Consider the following 19,023-nt stretch of genomic DNA (forward strand, 5'->3'; position numbering starts at 1 on the left):
GGATGACTGGGTCCGCACTCTGCGCAAAGTCATTGGAGTGCCAACGAGCGGAGGTTGGTTCATTGAAATCCCTTTTTTCTCTCTGCCTCAGCAGAACACAAGTTTTCTAGTAAATATCGAGCATCTTCGTCTGGTTGGTTTGCAAAAGAAACAAAATATAAACATTTTTTTGTCCAAAAAGGAACCTAAAAAAAAAAACAGCATTCGACCAATCATTAGGAAACTTGACACATTTATCTTTAGGAGACCTTAAAGATTTAGGTTTGGCTTATTGGGGAATTAATAGGTTCTTTCTTTGACTTTTGGTATGTTAACCCTTTAACCCTTTTCACTATTTACGGTAACTTTTCAACCGTTGACACCATCAACCTAATTCCAGTAGATTCTGAAGTTAAAAGTTACAGTATGTTGAAGATTTTTCGTTTAAGCCTCACCAGCGGCGGGTTAACCTCCTACAGACGGTAGATTTTCCCCAGAGTAAACCATGCAAGCATAACAGAGCACAACACAGTACAAAACATGATGATGTCGTGCATTAAGAAATCAGTAAAAACAATGAAGTTAGGAAAAAAATGTCAATAAAACAACAGATATTAACAGCTTTCTAACTCCTACAGGAAATGGAGACATCTAAATCACTCAGCGGAGTTCACAATAAAAGCTTCTTATTTCATGCAAAACATCCACACATTTCTCTTGTTCTTGGGGTGGGGGTGGAGTTGTTAAAATGAGGCTGTGAATAAGAAAAAGCATTATTTTGAGATACTGTTGAAGAAAGTCACAATTACTGTAAATGCTGAATCGAGTGGAATGTAAATTCAGTTTTTGTTTTTTTCTATTGAAAATTCAATAAAAAAAGAAGGCGGCAAGAAAAAAAAACATACAAAATGTTGTATTTAAAGTGCATTAGTATGTTTTACCTTTTTAAAAACTATGAATCCAGTTCCCTCGATCGTCTCAACAAATATATTTTTTAATCATTAACAAACAAAAAAATGTTGATGGTGATCTAGATGTTTGCACGACTCAGCAATTTGTGTCTGATTGATAAGGATATGTCCCTTTCTTTTTAAAATCAAAGCCCGGCTGTTTTCTTCTCACAAGATTGAAACAATATGTTCTTAAACACTGAAGTCTCCTCCAATGTTTCCATTCTTTGTTGTTTTGACTGACCGACCTGCTTGTGGACGACTGCCTTTCCTCGTTAGGCTAGTTAGCCTATTTAAAGAAAATGCTGATGTCAAACTTTCCAGCAGGTGAAACTTCAGACCTCAGTTCATTTGGCCGTAGATCCAACCACAGATGGGTTTATTTTCGTTTTTTTTTCCAACCAATTTAACCTCCTTTCACAGCAGTTAGCCTCTCAAAACAGACGATTCAGCTTCTGCTTCATCTACTTCTTTTAGAAATCCCTTTAAATCGTGGACATAAACTGACATCTAAAGTGCATGTTTTTGAAATGAAGAAACGTGTCTGTCAGATTATTTAATACTTACACGCTGAGGTTAAGTCTTAAGCTTTTCATAGGCTAATGCAAAAATATTTTAAACAGGTTTTCAATATTTTTTCTTTTTTGTTTTTGCATTTAAAAGTTTCACTTTTTGTTTCTGTGCTGCATTCAATTACAAAGATGATCTTTGGGATTTAAGATTTAACCAGCCAAAATAATGACCTAATCGGTCACAAGTTGTTGAATGTAGATAAAAACATAAAGTTGGGTAAGTGAGTAAAAACCTTCACTTCTAAAATAACTGCTACATTATCTGCCTTTCTTTCCTTGCGCAGTGTTTGGAAAGAGTCTTGTAGACACTATGGCGTACGAGAAGCGCTTCGGGTCCAGCACGGTGCCCATCCTGGTGCAGAAATGTGTGGAGTTTATCAAGCAGCACGGGCTGGATGAGGAGGGCATCTTCCGCCTCCCTGGTCAGGACAATGCTGTAAAACAGTTCAGAGATGCCTTCGATGCAGGAGAGAGGCCCTCCTTCCCCAGGTAACACCCTCCACAGTCACTCTCATTGTGGTTTTAATCTGATTTTTAAATATGTTTATAGGGATGTTTTGCTGCTTACATCAACATAAAAGCCTGGTTAAAATAGGAATCAAAAGCTGTTGGGGACTGTTTCCATAAAAGGAGAAAATCAATTAACAGAATCAGCTTATTTCCGTGAAAAAAAAAGATAGCTCAGTGATCAAGAGTCGAGGGTGAAGCCACATCCTGTTCTGACAGGCAGAATGAAAACATCGTGATCTCTTGACAAAGCTGATTCAACGCAGGCGGCCTGCTCTGAATCTGTCCCCTTCAGCTCAGAGAGCACAAGGCTTTCTGAAAAACACAAAATCACAACAAATATCAAACCAAAACAATGGAAAAGTGCTCAAGGTAACTACAGAACAAGGAGCATACAACGTAAGACAATCAAGCTGAATAACTTCTTGTCCCCGCAGGATTATTTTAAACTTTTTAAGGTCACTTTTCTTTCAAGACTCTATAAAGATGGAAATTGTTTATCATCTGACGCCAGTTTTACATAGTAGTCCTCCATGTGTCTGAACATATTTCAATGACCCACTCCATTGAAAATGGTGTTTTTGTTGTTTTTAACACGATCTTCTAGCATTTATCTCATGATGGAGAACAAATATAATGGAATTTAAGATCAAAACAGAGTTTCTGGGTATTTTTTGAAAAAGCTCTTCATTGTGAGTTACTGTTCTATAGTCTCCCTGCTCTGCTCCACTTGCAGACAAATATATCCGTGTACGACTTCATTTTCCTCGTTTGAGCTGACGTTTGTCTCAAAACTGTACGTCTGGATGGCTCCGATATTTCTCACCATTTTTGTTGCACCGCTAATGTTAGGATAGGGTTAGGAGGGGCTGTATAAGGAATGATGGGATATAAGCAGAGGCTTACTTCCACACAAACAGTCCAGCCCACAACTCAGGGGTGAATTTCTGAAGAACTCCTGCCGCTCTGCAGAAACTATGTCCTACAAAACTACAACAGTTTTCTTTATTATAATAATCATGAATAAAAGACAACAGGGAACACTTTAAATACAACAAAATTTGATTGAAGTGGCACTTAAGATTTAATTTGAAGTAACAATCTTATCAAAGATCATCAAAGAATTATGAGGTGAACTGTGATACAGCGCTTAGTGGATGTTGGTGACATTTTGTTTTTTAGTCTGTGATTAGTGAGTGTTGTGTCCGCAGTGACACAGATGTCCACACGGTGGCGTCGCTGCTCAAACTCTACCTGAGGGAGCTTCCTGAACCTGTGGTGCCCTGGACTCAGTACCAGGACTTTCTGGACTGCACCAACATGCTGGATTCAAACACCAAAGAGGTTTGTTCATTTTTATCAAAAACACATCTGAGTGAGTGTAAAGAGGAAGTTTTTTTATTTATTTTATTTTTTTATCAGACGTAAACTTGTCCTTCAGCATGTGATTTGTGTGTTTCTTACAGGGCTGGGCGAGGCTGGAGAAACAAATTGCTCTTCTGCCCAGACTCAACTACAACCTTCTTGGCTACGTTTGTCAGTGAGTAGAAACTATAAATTTGTGAGGAGAATTTTACTGAACCTAAAAAACCTCACAGACTCTTGTATGGAGCTTAAAAACTGAAAGCAAATGTAGAAAAATGGACAAAAAAGAAAAAGCTGAAAAAAATGACAGAAACATTTAAAGTGGGGGAAAATTATGATTTAATGTTGAAATTTCCTAACCTAACCTTCTTTGACGTGTACAGAAGGACTTCCTGTTGTGATGTTTCTCTTGATTTCATCAGCTAAAGAACTACAATAAACCACAACAGTTGCAGTAAAATGCAAAGAAGCAAAAATCTGACTGACCTGTTCTTCAAAATGTTTAAAAAATCATTTTTTTAAACTTCCACAGAAGTGATGCGGATGTTGAGCTCCACATAATTATGAGCAATGATTTTAAGAATAACTAAAAATCAAACAGGTTTTGGATTAATGCATTTTTCTTTTTTTTAACTTGAACATCATCACATGAGCATTAAACCGCTCAGAGGTGCGTTCTCCATAAATAACTGAATGTAAGAATGTAAAAAGACTCTATTTGGCCCTTTTTCTGTCTTGCAGGAACAATAATCTTTTCAAGAAAGTTTTGCAATTGCAAAAGAAAAAATATGTCCTAGTGACTGGAGTTTTTTCTTAAAATAATCATTTTTGGACCATTTTTTGTACATTATTAGCATTTTTTTTTTTTGCTTATTAAATAAAAATCTGTCAAATAGGCAAGAATTTTAGTCTTTCTCTCTAAGGGGCCTGTTTTAGCGGTGCATCATTTCAACTTCAAGGTTTTTTTGCTCATGAAGATTTTTGCCGACAGGTTTTTGTTTGAGGTGCAGCTCCACTCCAGCGTCAACAAAATGAATGTAGAGAACTTGGCCACTGTGATGGGAATCAACCTGCTCAAACCTCAAATAGAAGATCCCTTCACCATGATGAAGGGTGAGAACTGCTTCTTTTGTCTCCTGTGCACAAGACCAACGTCTCTGTTCACCATTAGGTGAACTCCAGTGACTCCTCATAAGTCTGGGGATTGGAGAATCATCATTTTGATTGGAATCTTTAAACATTGGTGTTTGTTTTTCTTCACAGCCACTCCTCAGATCCAGAAGCTGATGACAGTGATGATCAGACAGCATGAGAGTCTGTTTCCTCCCATCAAAGACCCGCCTCCCTCCTCTCCCCCTGTTAAGACTGAAAACCAGAAGAACAGTCCCCGTAGTTTTGTGGGCTGGGAGTCTGCAGAGGTACAGTACATGAAAAGGCATTCCTTTAAGCAAGTTTTCAGTGGGCACTTTTTGATTGTTTCAAGTTTAATCTTAATTTTTAAGATTTTGGAGGAAAAGGTTTGTTTGTCTTGCATAGAGTAAAAAGCTCGCTAACTATTGTTTTTGCACAATTTACATTTTTATATATCATAAAAATAAAAAAATTCAGCTTAGCAGGAACCTGTTAAAAAGAGACATGAGCAAGAACGTTAGTCTCATCAACAGATTGAGTAATAGCTATTTATTTTTCAATAGAAGTCTATGGGATTTTGGCTTTCTGGGAGCAGCAGGTACTTCCTGTTTGAAAGACGAGGGGGGCGGGGATCAGTCCAGTTCTCTCTATATACGGTCTATGGTTCAGACTCAATACATTTTGACACTCACACATCATATCTACACAACGGAGGTCACAAGTGTAACAAAATAAGCACCATTTTCCCTTTTAAACATTTTTCAGACCAGATGGTGATACAATACTTTAAGCCTTTAAATACCTAATTAAGACAAATACAACATTTTTTCTGCTATCATTGCCTTGGAGAAAAACACAATGCATGTTTTTAATATTATGCTTTCTAAAAAGGATTCAAATGAACAGTGTTCCTCATCCTTCCTCGTACATTTGGGAATTTCCTGAACCATTCAGAGTAAAAACAGTTTGTAAATGTTTAAAGTTTAACACTTTTACATCTTTTTTGGTGGCTTTCTTTTAGCACCCACAACATGTTTCCTCAGGATTTAGATCCAGACCATCCAAACATGGCAAGTTGTGAACACTGCTCATTTCCCAACATTAAAATGCTTGGAGTCATCCAATCAAAGAAATGTAAAGGAATTTGGTAAAAGGATTCAGTTATTCTGAGACTGTAAGACTCAATCGCACAGGGGGCCAAAATCCAAAACACACCTTAGATCATGGGCCAGGATAATATTTAGTGAACACAATAAAACTACATTTTTAAAACACAACTTTTAAACATAAATATTAATAAAAACATACAGGAATATTATTCTGGAATTAATAAACTTAAACCTTAAATAACTTTAAATATTTCACTCTTCATAAAAATATATTTTGTCAAACTTATACAAGTTAGAGATAAGTGTAAGATCACATCGAACCATTAATAACAATAAACTAAAATGATCTGGAGGGGCGGAACTGCTTTCAAGAAACCATAAATGTCTTATTCAAACACCAAAATGTTAAAGTTACAAGGATTCAAAAATGACTGATTGAAAAAAAAAGAAACAAAAAAAGTATTTTAAAATAAAAAATAAAATAATTCTATTGACTTGTAGGAGTCGTGCAAAAACCTTTTATTCACTTTTTCCAGCTCCCAAATTTGTATTTTGTGTATATTCAAATGCAAACTGTTGGTTTAACAGTAAAGTGTTGTGTATCTAAATCGATCACTTGCTGCCTTTGTGTGTCTCAGATGGGTGATCCGTTTCTGTCCGAGTCTCCCAAAGAAGAGGAAGACGACGACAGTCCAGGTCCGCTCACAGGGAACTTCAGCCCACAGATGGAGTGTCAGGATTCTTTCTCCCCCTGCACAGAAGAGGGTCAGGGCAGTCCTCGCAAGCGCACTCAGACCCTCCCCACCTTCATCTGCCCCCTCACGGGGATGGCTGCCAAGGCAGACGCCCTCAACAAATGGAGCAAGACCCAGGAGAGCATTGAGGAGAAGAGCGGGACTTTGTCGGAAGACATTTTTAAAATCTTGGACCTGCGCAGCCCGTTTTTAGGAGTCTCCAAGTTCAGCAGAAAGGAAGAGGAGGATAAGTCTGTGACCCGGAGGGGCAGCGATAGCGCCGTGTCTTCTAATGCCAGCTCCCAGAAACCTGAGAGTGACTCCCAGCCTACGGGGGGGCCGCCGTCTGATCAGAAGACGGCAGAAGCCTCAAAAGAGGGCAGCACGGGGGTGCAGGTCAACAGCAGACCACAACAGAAGGAGGAGGAGCCACTTCCAGAGAGGTGAGGTCATCCTAAAGGTCAACTTAAACAAAAAATCTTTAAGATACTTTACAAACGCTAACACGATCAACATCATTCCAGTAGATTCTGAAGGAGAAAAGCCGCTTTTCTCCTTCAGAATCTACTGGAATGACGTTGATCAAGCTAACAATGATAGTAAATCACAGAACATAAACACTGGAGCTCTGCTGCCAAAGGGTTAACTTTGTCTTTTTGCAGTTTGCAGAAGGAGAACATGGAGCTGAAGGCCACCGTGGTGGAGCTCCAGGCTGCTCTGGAGGCAGAGCGCCGCCGCGTAGCTGCTCTGGAGATCTGCCTAAAAAATGCAGAGCGCAGTCGGGACGAGGCTCAGAGGCGCAACAGCGAGCTGCAAAGAGACATTCAGCAGTTTCTTATCGCAAAGAAACAAGCTCCAACTTAAGCCGTTTTCTCCCTGTATTCTATTGACTCATTTCATCAGACTGGAGCTGCTCATCCGGCGTCTTTGTTGGATTTTCTCTCCAATTTTTAGTTTTTTTTTCCTTTCGACTACTCCCTCACCATAGCGAATCGAACTAGAACGTGATTTGGTTTCGTTTTTTAGGACGGATGACCTTCCTGACCTCTGTGTTTACCAGACTTGGGACCACCACAACGACACACTGGAGAGCACCTGAGGGTCTTCCATCTACAAACCACCAGATCGGATCAGATCAGGCGTGTCCAGGCTGGAACAGCCAGATTTATATTTCATCTCTGTTTTATCTTGAAAATAAGTTATTAGGATTTTTCTTTTTGCATGTAAAAAAAAGTCTCATTCAGATGGAGTAATAGAAGAAAATGCTATTAAAACATACTTGTTTTAAAAAAAAGCTCAAGAATATTGGCCAAAAATATGATAAAAGTCAAATTGTTTAACTGAAGGGAAGCTAAAATAATAAAGCATGATGAAAACAATGACACACATGAAGAACTCTAGAAAAACACCTGAATTTGTTTCCATCCATCCCTTTTCTTAGACGCTATACCCCTCTCTGGGTCTGTTGGAGTCTGTCGCAGGGCACACAATCACTCCCCACACCTAAAGACAATTTAGAGTAAATAATTAACCCATGAAGTGTCCAGAGAGAACATGGAAACCCCACACAGAAAGATCCCAGCTGGGATTTGAACCAGGGCCTTCCGGCTGTGAGGGAAGAGCACTAACTACTGTTTCGCTGGATTTATGTCCATGAAAAAAAAACCCAAAAAAAACAAAAAGGTTTCGCTTTCAAAATAAAGTTTTTGCTAAATTAAGGTAAGGTAAGTAACAGCTGTCAAGGGGTTACCAGACCTTGGTATTCTTGTGAAAAAAACAAAACAACTAATGTTTGTTTCCAGGTGGTTCTAGCTTTAATAAGTGTGTTTTTGCACAGCTTCTGAAAGGTCCCATTGCTTCATCTGAATCCGGCTGTGATCCAGGATCAGCCTGGTTTCTTTTCCAGTAATTCTCGCTCTGCCTGGAATAATGTTCTGGTCTCTTAGCCCAATTTGTGCTGCCAATTCCAATATGTCATAATATCTGAGTGCAGTAGCTGAAAATCGTGCCATAATCCCCACACATTCACCAGCCGCCCTGACAGTATAAAATACAGGTTAAGTGCTTCTCTAAACTGTTATTGTTCAGTTAAGCTGAAGGAACCTTAAGCCGGACAAGAAGAATTCCTTCAATTTCTTTTATTTTCTCAAGTTACCTGAATACTTTCGGCCTCTGAAACCTCAAAGACCCGAGGATCAAATTCAGATAAATCAAACCTGTGTTCCTTCCAGCAGAAAATGGTTTCAGAACAAAGGAGGCGGTTTTGTTCGCACGGAAATATCACTTCTCAGGTTGAGCTATTTAAAATGACTCAGGGATTACACTATTGTGAAGGCAACAGAGTGTTTGTCTGCTGTGGTTGTTTGAGAAAAGACGAGAAAATAAAAGATTTATGTGGAAATGTGTGGATGGACCTTATTGGCTCAGTAAAGTGTATAAGGTCAATGGTATCATATATAGAATAATATTTGTGCCTTTAGTTCAAATTATACACAAAAAACAGCACTAGTATGAAGTTGTTTACCTTTCGGTTTCTCCCTTCACGGGTTTCCACGGTGAATCAGCTTTTCCCTGACTCACACAGGTGATCTGGTAAATTTTTATGCAAGATGTCCTTCCAGACACAACCCTGTATGGGGAGCGGCACAGACTCTGACCCCCTTGTGGCTACATAGTAAGACAGTGGAATGAAGGCTTTTTGTTTAAGTGAAAATGTCAATTGCTATCAATTAACCAGAGAAACTGAAACAACTTTTTACATTTTATTTTATTTTATAAAGACTATTTTAATTGCAGCCAATTTATGAGAAAAAAATCTATAAAAGCTAAAAAACAATACTATTTTCATGGAGTACTGTCTAATAGTAGTATCACTCCAAAAATAGCAACTATGGCCTCCTCTAATCCACGTTTGTTATGCCCTTAGGCCCCTAACGGAGAGCAGATAGAGGGGCCTGACTGAGTGTGCAAACGGACATTGCCTCAAGTTTTCTTGGGCCCATCAGGAAGATGTGATGGTCTGTTGCGGCAGCAGTTCAACAAAACGCCTGATAAGAGCTCGTCTGTCAGTCGTCAGCCTGGCAGATGAGTGGCAGAGGCAGGAAAAGCTCATTCCTTCCCATCGCCGTGACGCACTGACAACAGGAGTGTATCTGCGGGTCACACGAAGAAGCTCAGGAATGAAGGACAACCGAGTGGTGCAATGAGGTATCAGGTGACAAACGTTCCCGTCTGAGGAGGAACCGGTGACGGTCGCCTTCAACGTCATCAGATTCTCAAACTGTCAGAAAAACTATAGTCACACGGGGATCTAAAAAGAACCCAAATCAGGATTTAACTTCATGGGTTTCTGTCGAGGTTTTGCAAGTTAATCTAACTTTAATGAATAATTTGAACTGAAATACTGTCAATAATTTTGAATTAAAGTAAAGCCAGAATTCAGAGATATTGTTGAGAAATAATAGTTGTTTTTCCATAGATGATGATTTTATTGAGTTAGTACAGATAATAGAGGATTTCTTTGAGATAAGACTCTCTTACAGGTTGCAAAGCTATTTTTATGCAGTTTGAAGTTGATTTTTTTAAGACTGAAAAAAATGACCATAAAGTAGAAATCCTAGTAAATAGCTGCAGTATATACAGGTAAGTTTTCAAATATGCTTCAATCATGGAGTCAAGGAGAAAAACAAAAAAGAAAAATGCGGCTTACATAAAATTTAGCGAGTTCAAGTTCATGAGAATTGCTTCTATACAGCACACGAGGCATGGTGGTGACAGGACAGTGGTATGGGAATGGATTTTAGGACCCAGGCTTTGTGAGTTGACTAGAATCTTCTTTGTATGCCACCAGAGTTCAGCGTCTGTGCTGAGTCATGGTTTGCTGCTATGACAGCTTCGCCATTTTTAGTTATTGTCATATCAGACATTATATGTGAAGTTAAACCCCATTAAGGAAAAAACATTTCAATTTAACCAACAGAAATGAATGTTACTCAGAAAATCATTAAATTGAGGGATGTTCTTGATTTTTTTTTCCATGCTGCTTTTGCTTTTTACCTTAGTTCAAAATACATAAATCCAATCTCCCTTTCACATTTCCTAGTTTTCAAAACAGGCAAAGGTCTGGTGTGTTTTGTATTATGGCCTGATAAATAAAACATCAGAAGTGAAAAGGGGGTAAACTATTTTTTTTGCATGTCAAACATTGTTAGGTGGTGAAAATCCTCTTGTTTCGCAGGCTTTCCGTGGGCTTCACCTTTGACTTCTTGCTGTCTCTGAAATTGAGAGGAATGTCTCCGGGAAGCTTTGTCTGCCGGGCGATGAAAGCTTGCCAAGGTGCCTCATTATGTCTTGCATTACACACCCTAGCCTCTTCAAAGAGGTTAGAAAAATCAGTTTCAAACGCAGTAACTATAAGAAAGAGAGGGGTTCAAACTCTGTTTTTCACTCTCGTATGCAGCTCAAAATGTTGCACAGACTTAAGGCCTCACTCCTCATGGGCTCTGATTCAAGTTACCTGAAAAATGTGTCTATAAAATCAACAAACCAGAAGTGTATTTAACTTTTTTTCAAAAAAGGGACGCTCAATTATGCCTAGAAAGCACTGGCATAACTTCACCGTTCCCAAAGCAAACAAACAAATGAAGAGTAACCCACCCAAACAAAATAACCCGTCCACAAGGAAGAAGCTGCAGGACAGTGTTTACAAAATCCTCATTAAGGAAGTTGTGAGATAACGCACACGCTCATGCGCATCACACAGAGTTAAAAAGAAGGCACGCACACACACACACACCCCAAAGAGACCATAAGCACTGAGCAATGCAGAGCCCACCATATCATAGATAAGGGACAGAAAGACAAGGCTGGGAAGAAAGAGCAGACCACAGAGAGACTGACCAAGGAGAGGACACAAGAGAGATGAGTCGAACAGACAAAGACGAGCCTCGGCCACCCTGCCACCGGAATCGCTGCCCTGCTGCAAAGAACTTCAAACAGTGTGCATGAAAATAAATGCTGTGAGATCTGAAGGAGGGCACCAGGACGCCACACGCCTGGAGAGGGGCTTACATCGCTCGGGTCAACAGGAATGCAGCCGCGGCCACATATACTGACCTACAGCTTGCAGAACTTCTGGATTTATGCAAACAAAACGTCTGTCTTCCTTCTTGTTGCATGATCTCACCCATCCACCACCCCAGAGGGCATACACTAGACTGCTGCAGATTGTTTCTCCCATGGCGAGCATTTCGGGCTCTGAACTGGGAACCATTTGCACCTCCAAGATTGTGTTCCTGCTGATTTGCCTCCTGTTGCTCCAGGCGCCTCTCCGTGGACAAAGCGGCCCCATTTCGCGGACTCATCAGAGGATTCGTCCTGCTCCAGGGCTGGGGGACGGGCATGGAGGGGTGGTGGACCCGTCCATTTTGGAGCAGGAAAACAACGCTGACATGCAAAACCTGCTGAGGAGCTTGAAGGAACAGTTTCTGCGCACTTTCAACCTGTCGGGTATGGGCCCCCCGGCCTTGCCTCCAGGGAGTACGAGAGAAGAACCCCCTGAATACATGATGGAACTTTATAACCGCTTCGCTAATGACCACAGTGCCATGCCCACCGCCAACATCATCCGCAGCTTCAAGAATGAAGGTACAGTTCACCTCAACACTATGATCCCCCAGATAAACACACACATAGATAAAATAAAACTTGTTTTCTTGTTAGACATTGATTATGCAGCCTTATAAGTCCTGAAGTAGAGAAGTAATAGTTCCACATTATTGTTCAGATGTTCATTTTTAATTTTTGAGATAGTTTGGAAATGTCCAATTGTAGAATTGACACTCTTAAGTTGCAATTTATGAACTTCTCTTGGGAAAATTATTTGTTGTCTAACACTCTTCGTTTATCTGTGATCAGATTCAAGCCCAAGCATGGTGGGTGTTGGGGGAGTGAGGCGCCACCCACTCCTTTTCAATGTGTCAGTCCCCCATCACGAGCACATAACAGCGGCGGAACTTCGCCTCTACACTCTTGTCCAGACTGACCGCCACCTTTATGCCGGTGTTGACCGAAAGGTCACCATCTACGAGGTGGAGTCGCAGGACTGGACGGAGAACATGACCGACGGGAAGGCGGCGCGAAGAGATGCGTTCGGACTGGTGCAGGAGCGGACAGAGCGGGTGGAGCTGGTGGAGCTAGCTTCCCGACAGGTCTATGGGACGGATAACGGCTGGGAGGCCTTCGACCTGACTGCTGCCGTTCAGGGTTGGCGCAAGTCTGAAAGTGGCACCACACACCGGTTGGAGGTGCACATTTCCAGCATAGCTGACAGTGAGAACGATAAAGATGTGAGGAACAGCAAGGATGCGAGTGCACCTGAAGGAGACATGAAGATTGACAATAGTCCCGAGGAAAAACACAAGCCCTTGTTGATTGTTTTCTCCGATGACCAAAGCAGGGATCATCGAGAAGATAAACGTGAACTGAACGAGATGATAAACCACGAGACTTCCAATGTGGTCGAGCAGAGCGATGACCTATGGGGAGGTCTGGATAGAGACGAGAATGAGGAAGCTACAGACGAGGAAGACCTGATACAGAGGCGCTCAAACCTGATATATGACACTGCATCCCGCATTCGCAGGAACGCCAAAGGAAACCACTGCAAGAAACAGTCTCTGTATGTGGAGTTCAAGGACATTGGCTGGGACAGTTGGATTCTGGCTCCTCCCGGCTACGATGCCTTTGAGTGTGCAGGTGTTTGCTCATACCCACTGACAAAGCATCTCACCCCCACAAAGCACGCCATCGTTCAGACACTGGTCAGCATTAACAGTCCTCAGAGGGCAGCGCGAGCATGCTGCGTGCCCACCAAGCTGGACCCCATCTCCCTGCTGTACCTGGACGAAACAGGGGTGGTCACCTACAAGTACAAGTATGAAGGCATGGTGGTGGCTGAGTGTGGCTGCAGATAGTCCACGGACTCAGAGCTGAACGCTATCAGTCTTACCCCCCAAGAGGAAAGACATAAAACTATCAATAAGCTGCAATTAACTAGGCTGACAAAGGAACTGTTGGAATCCATGATGCTGCGTTCACACGGGCTCAGAACTGTGCGTTCAAGCGACAAGTTCCAATAAAAAGTTAGACAGGTGAATGTGGGCATTTCAGGCTCCTGGATTCAAAACTCTTGCAAGTTTTTAATTCAGTTTTGGGCTCTACGTACAAAACTTGCAACCATTGAACACAAAAGCTAAATCAGCTGAACTTTGACCAGTTTAGGACCTTTGCTTTGGTAGGGACATAAGATTCTGAAACACCAGTCATTTGAAAAGTTATCATTCAGAGAAATTACTAATTGTGGTTTGTATATGACACCAAGTCTCTCAGATTTTGGAATACAGCTGGAAAAGAAAAAGCCTCTGGAGAAAAGATTCACAAGATTTGTACCGCTTCGACATTTTAAGCCAAACCTCTTCCAACTGTAGATACATGCACAAGTATCTGGTATCTACAGTCCAGTGTAAACACCATATGCCTAGAGTGCATTTAAATGCCTACGTTCAGCACATTCTTGCACTTGCAACACATGTCTGGTGTGTACGTAGCTTCAGAGTTAAGCTAGATACACACAAAAGGATACTACACATACAGAACTACCAGAGCCAAATCCCTCATTGGTTGAACTGGTTCAGCTTTTGATGGCCACGAGTTTTGGGCCTGAAAATGTACGTAGCTACATGTGCGTGCAAGAGTTTTGATTGCAGAAGCCCAAAACGAGCCTATTTGCACATTTACATAGACTTTTTATTGAAAGTGGTCCAGACGTGAACGCAGCATTAGTATCATTTGACAGAACTGTATGCACTTCAAGTTGTATAATTTATGATTTCATTTAAAAGGTTAAAAAAGTTATATGAAGCTGTAGAGGATTAGTTGTCCTTTTTTACCAAAAATGATTTCAAGATGATGTCGTGCCAGCAGGACACCAGATTTTCTGAAGAAGAGATTTGTCCGTTTGTGCAGCCTGATGGGAACTGGTGGATCCTCCCCCGTCTCTCTTCCCCTTCCTCTGCTCTTATCTCTGGCCTGCCCGCTCAATGCAAACACTAATCAGCACTGCATGTGCCTCAGCACAGTGAAATGACCTCCCTAAGGCAACCTGAAAAAGCCATGAACTCTCCAGGCCCGGCTCCTGCAGCCCCCCTCCAGATACGTGAGCGCTGTGCACGGGCCCTGGAGCGCGGGTTATCTGACTCAACCCCGTTTCCCACTTCACATGCCTCTTCTCCACTCCCCCGAGTTACACAGATAGCGAGGTGTTGGGGGCTGAGAAACATGTATGCCACCATTCATGCTTGGAGGGCTTGAAGTCATTCAGGACACGTTTTGATGTGGCTGGATGGGGGTGTGGGGAGAGGAGCCAGGAGACGTCCACATTCTTGGGCAAGTGTTTCAGTTGGCTGACCTTGCACTTTGTGCCCCCGCCGTATCTTCAACAAAGTCATCCATCACTTCTGTGGAAAAACATCGGCTTTTTGGAGCATTTTTGTCTGGAAAGGATTGCAGAGTCGCCTTACAAATACCTTGAGGAAATACTTTCTTTGGTTATAAGCCTTTTGATACCTCTGCTGCTTGTGTCAAATAAAAGACTATTTATTGTTCTAATTTATTACTTTTTACAACAGAGTAAAAGACTAAATATACATATGTAAATTTGTAAGTTGGCATAGAGCTAGTTTTGTAACAATGACAATGCATTTGCAGCATAAAGACTATTTTGTTGGGAAAACAATTAGCAATGGTTTTTAAATCAATAAAATGCAAAAATGATTAAGAAATATAAATATGGTTGTCCTTTTTTTAAGTGTGAGCGTTTGGTCATGCGTGCTTGGAGGCTCACGTTTCACTGACTTCTGTTTATTTTTAAGTCATGAGTAAAAGTGTCATTGTTTGTCGGATTTGATTTGTGCCGCTGGCTAAAAAAAACATTGGAGTTGTGACATAACAGACTGCTTCCATTCAGATCCTTCATTCCATTGCTATCAGCTCAAGGGTCAGACTTTATGCACAAACAGAAAACCATGGGAACAAGCAGAGGAATGCCCCCTAGTGAGCAAAGGACGACCTGATGATGCATTAACTGTTTTTTTTGTTTGTTTTTTTTTACCAAAAGCCATAAAAGATCTAGCAGAAAGCTGTAATTTTGAAAAATGTTTGGGTAGAGCTTCATAATTTAAACCAATGATTTACGGTCACAAGAGACTTTATTACAGCCTGATTCATTATTTCTGCCATCACCTCTACTATTCATGGTTTGGAATTTCTTATGTTTATTCTACAGCTGAAAAAAGCAGGATGGGAGCCTCTAGAACAGAGATGGGCGAACTTTCTCATATCGTGGGCCACAAAGGGTTCTAAAATTTGGTGATAGGGCCAGACCAGGAGCAGATTGATGGCCTGCTTTGGTAATTCACTTCATAAAAGAACGATATTAACACAGGATCTGGACAAAAACATGCCTCAATCTTTATTGAAAATTACTTTTAAAAAATGGGAGTTTTTATTTCAAAGCTCTGTTTTTTGTTCTTACTTTAGCGCCATTTTCCCCAATGGCTTGACGCCCCTCAGGGAAAAACTCAAATTTAAGGAAATGCTGCATTTTTGTGATGTTGGAATAATCCAAACAATTACTTTCCGACTTGGAAATCACATGAATATCAGAAAAACAAATCTTCAAGCATTTCATGAATGCAGAATAGCTTTCATTGCCAGAACAAAGACTCATTTATTTGAAGTGCGACATTTGTGGAGAGACAACTGAACTTTAAGGAAAATTAACATTATTAAGGGTAATCAAAATAATTTGTTCCAGTTTGGAGGGCCAGATTAAATAGTTTAACGGGCCACATATGCCCACCCCCCCTGCCGTAGTTTGCCTGCCACTGTTCTATAACCAGAAGTGATGACCCCAAACTCCAAAACACAAAAGCAACAAGCGCAATATTGGAGGTTGTTAGTTGACAGTTCATGCTAGAGTACTTTTTTGGCTTCAATAAAATACAATAAAATAATTGTTAACTATGACTTTCCAGGTACATCTCTGAGCACAAATGCTCCATAATTTACTGCAGACACAAATTTACAGAAACTCTTCAAATAAGGTGTTTTTCATGTAAATCAGTGTGGATTAAATTTAGGCCCCAATAAACAAACTTCACTGCTCAGTATGACTTTGGTAAAAATATATATTTTTAAATTACCCGTATTTTAAAATTTAAAAACTATATCCTTGAATTTGATTTAATTTCACTTGAAATTTTAAGAATTTAGCTAAAATACAGAAAATAGACAAATTCCTACACTTGAAAAGTGAAACATTAGATCAATTAACAAAAGTTTTGTAACTGTTAAATTTACAATTATTACATTTTTTCAAATTACATTTTTTTGTTGATTTAAATCAACAATTTTAACTTGATTCAAGCCTTTTTGTTTAAACTACATCAATGCAAAAATGTGTATCATTTATATTAATAATGTAACTTCTGACAATGAACACAACCTTTTTTTACTTAGGTACAACTCAATAATTTTCTTTGGATTGATTTAAGATTTTACTTTAGATTTAGTTACTAAATTGCTGTAATTTTTTACATGTAATTTAATTAAGTTATTTTGATTAAAAATGTTTTGATTTAGCACAATCAATTATTTTATGTCCACAATTATCAAAATGTTCTTTAATTGAAAATAAAAATGTCATTTCAATCCATTTTTAACATTGACTTTGGTCCAATAAAGCTTTAGAGCAAGCATGATGTTACATAATTCCAAAAATACTGAATAATTTTGGGGGACATTTTTAAACCTCCTGTGCTGGATCAGATGTTGTGAAGGGGTCCATCTTAAAAATATAACAAAAAAAAGTAAAAATCGGATTATTGTTTCACAATTTTTTGCCAGTAGTACCTTTGCATTGCCAATCTAGTTCTCAGGCACGTGAAGAATGATGTTCAGTTACCACACTTCTGTTGCTTTTCAGTCTGTTTATAAATAGATGATTTTTTCTCATAATCCTGGAAACCCTTCTAAATAAAGAAGATTCTCTGGAAAGAGTCCAGCAGTGACAAGTGCAGCTCTTAAACAGATCCATGACCTCCCTATAAGAAAAGAGCAGAAGTGGTCTAAAAACAGTAACTGACAAGAGTGCAATGACCCCAGTGCTTACAGCAGCACCCCGGCTCAGCTATGTAAAGCTCACTAATTGGTTATTTACAGAAAGTCACAGGAAAAACTTGTCTGGCCTTTGTCAGATGAGTGAGAAAAATTACATTTTTTTCTTTTTTTAAGTGTATGTTTGGATGGTAATGATGATTGAGAAGCTTTTATTTTTTCACATGCCAAAAGAACCTTAATGAGAGCATTTGCTGCTACCTTCATGACGTTTCTAGAAGACATAAGTGGACTTCACGTGGAGATGCTTTGCAGAGTCTCAATTGAAGAGATGAGCGCTGGGTGGTGGAGAGATGGAGATGATAAACAACGTGACCCAAAGCGGAAACAATCAGGCCTTATTACAGACCCCACGTCAGAGGTTGGGCGAGTCACGCTGCTTCGGGCGACGCACGCCAAAGCACACGTTCACACAGACAGACAGAGGCTTGGCGGCGGCGGCGTGATGTCAGGTATTGGAGAGTTTACAAAACCCCTTAGCAACCAAAAAAAGCTCCATTTCCTGTTATATGTTCAGGATCACCCCCCTCCTCCTTTAAGGGGGGGTGTTGAGCAATTCACATCTGGTGTTGTGCAACTTTTCACCAAAAAGAGCTTGTAATAGAAAGCATCTGTATGTCTGCACATTAGGGAACGAATTCAAGTGCAGCAAACAGGTATAAAAAAAAGGTTTAAAGAAAAGCGAGCCAAAAGCTTCAGCCTTCATTAATGTAATCAAACTCAACCGTGAATAAGCCATTAGTTGTTTGGGGCAAGCTCCTACCTGTCTGTCAGAGATCTGCTGCTTCTGGGGTTATGCAGGGAAATGAATCTCTCTGAGAAACGGCTCAAAAGAAGCCGTCATTCTCCTGACTTCCTCTTTGTCAGTCCAGATGTTTTTAATAAGGATTCCTTCCAGGAAGGAATCGTCTCCTCTGTCCGTGTTTCCTGCTCCTTTGGTTAGCTTCATTGTTAGAAAAAGAAATCCGTGTTTTTCCGTCATGTAATAAAAGTGGGGGGAAAGCCGTCTGTTTATTATCTGGTCCTGACTATGAGTAACTGAACTAAAACGTGGGTTGACTCACCTTTTGTGTTTGCATTAAATGCGTGCCTGTAGTTCTTATTGTGGGCTGTGAATTTGGTCCTGAACACCATTTCTCTCTTTTATGAATTTGGCCCCTGGAGGCCAGTTTGTGACATGCGAGATGTACTGCGAGAAACTTGAGCTACTCCATGCTCTTTACTAACCCTTTTACACGCTATTGGCTTCTAGCTCAGATGCTGCTACAAAGCGCGTGAATCGTCCTTGCTCACTGATGCTGCAGCTGCCAATGACAGCTCTGCAGTAAACAAGACTTCAGCATCACAAAACCAAACCAGAAGAGACCTCATCTTTGCAAACATGTGGTGTTGATCGCTCAGTACAATGCCCCCGTAGAGCCGGTTCGCTATTTAACAGAGG

The 19,023-nt window shown here is 40.4% G+C and overlaps 2 protein-coding genes across 2 annotated transcripts in view; both read left to right on the plus strand.

Moving 5' to 3' along the window:
* The window catches only part of arhgap25 (Rho GTPase activating protein 25), a 25,658-nt gene extending 17,534 nt beyond the window's left edge, over nucleotides 1-8,124 (plus strand). Inside the window, exons 4-10 of the mRNA XM_024274697.2 lie at nucleotides 1,786-1,990; nucleotides 3,220-3,352; nucleotides 3,475-3,548; nucleotides 4,365-4,486; nucleotides 4,637-4,791; nucleotides 6,252-6,790; nucleotides 7,010-8,124. Of these exons, the coding sequence (XP_024130465.1) occupies nucleotides 1,786-1,990; nucleotides 3,220-3,352; nucleotides 3,475-3,548; nucleotides 4,365-4,486; nucleotides 4,637-4,791; nucleotides 6,252-6,790; nucleotides 7,010-7,211 (1,430 nt within the window). The 3' untranslated portion in view covers nucleotides 7,212-8,124. The remainder of the gene's footprint in view (nucleotides 1-1,785; nucleotides 1,991-3,219; nucleotides 3,353-3,474; nucleotides 3,549-4,364; nucleotides 4,487-4,636; nucleotides 4,792-6,251; nucleotides 6,791-7,009) is intronic.
* A 3,037-nt stretch (nucleotides 8,125-11,161) lies between these two features.
* bmp10 (bone morphogenetic protein 10) lies at nucleotides 11,162-15,193 on the plus strand. Its single transcript, XM_024274754.2, has 2 exons — nucleotides 11,162-11,993; nucleotides 12,264-15,193. The coding sequence occupies exons 1-2, from the start codon at nucleotides 11,489-11,491 to the stop codon at nucleotides 13,319-13,321; spliced, it is 1,563 nt and encodes a 520-aa protein (XP_024130522.1). The 5' UTR covers nucleotides 11,162-11,488; the 3' UTR covers nucleotides 13,322-15,193.
* The last annotated feature ends 3,830 nt before the right edge of the window (nucleotides 15,194-19,023 follow it).

This window comes from Oryzias melastigma, linkage group LG9 (genome assembly GCF_002922805.2).
Source record: "Oryzias melastigma strain HK-1 linkage group LG9, ASM292280v2, whole genome shotgun sequence".
Lineage (NCBI taxonomy): Eukaryota > Metazoa > Chordata > Actinopteri > Beloniformes > Adrianichthyidae > Oryzias > Oryzias melastigma.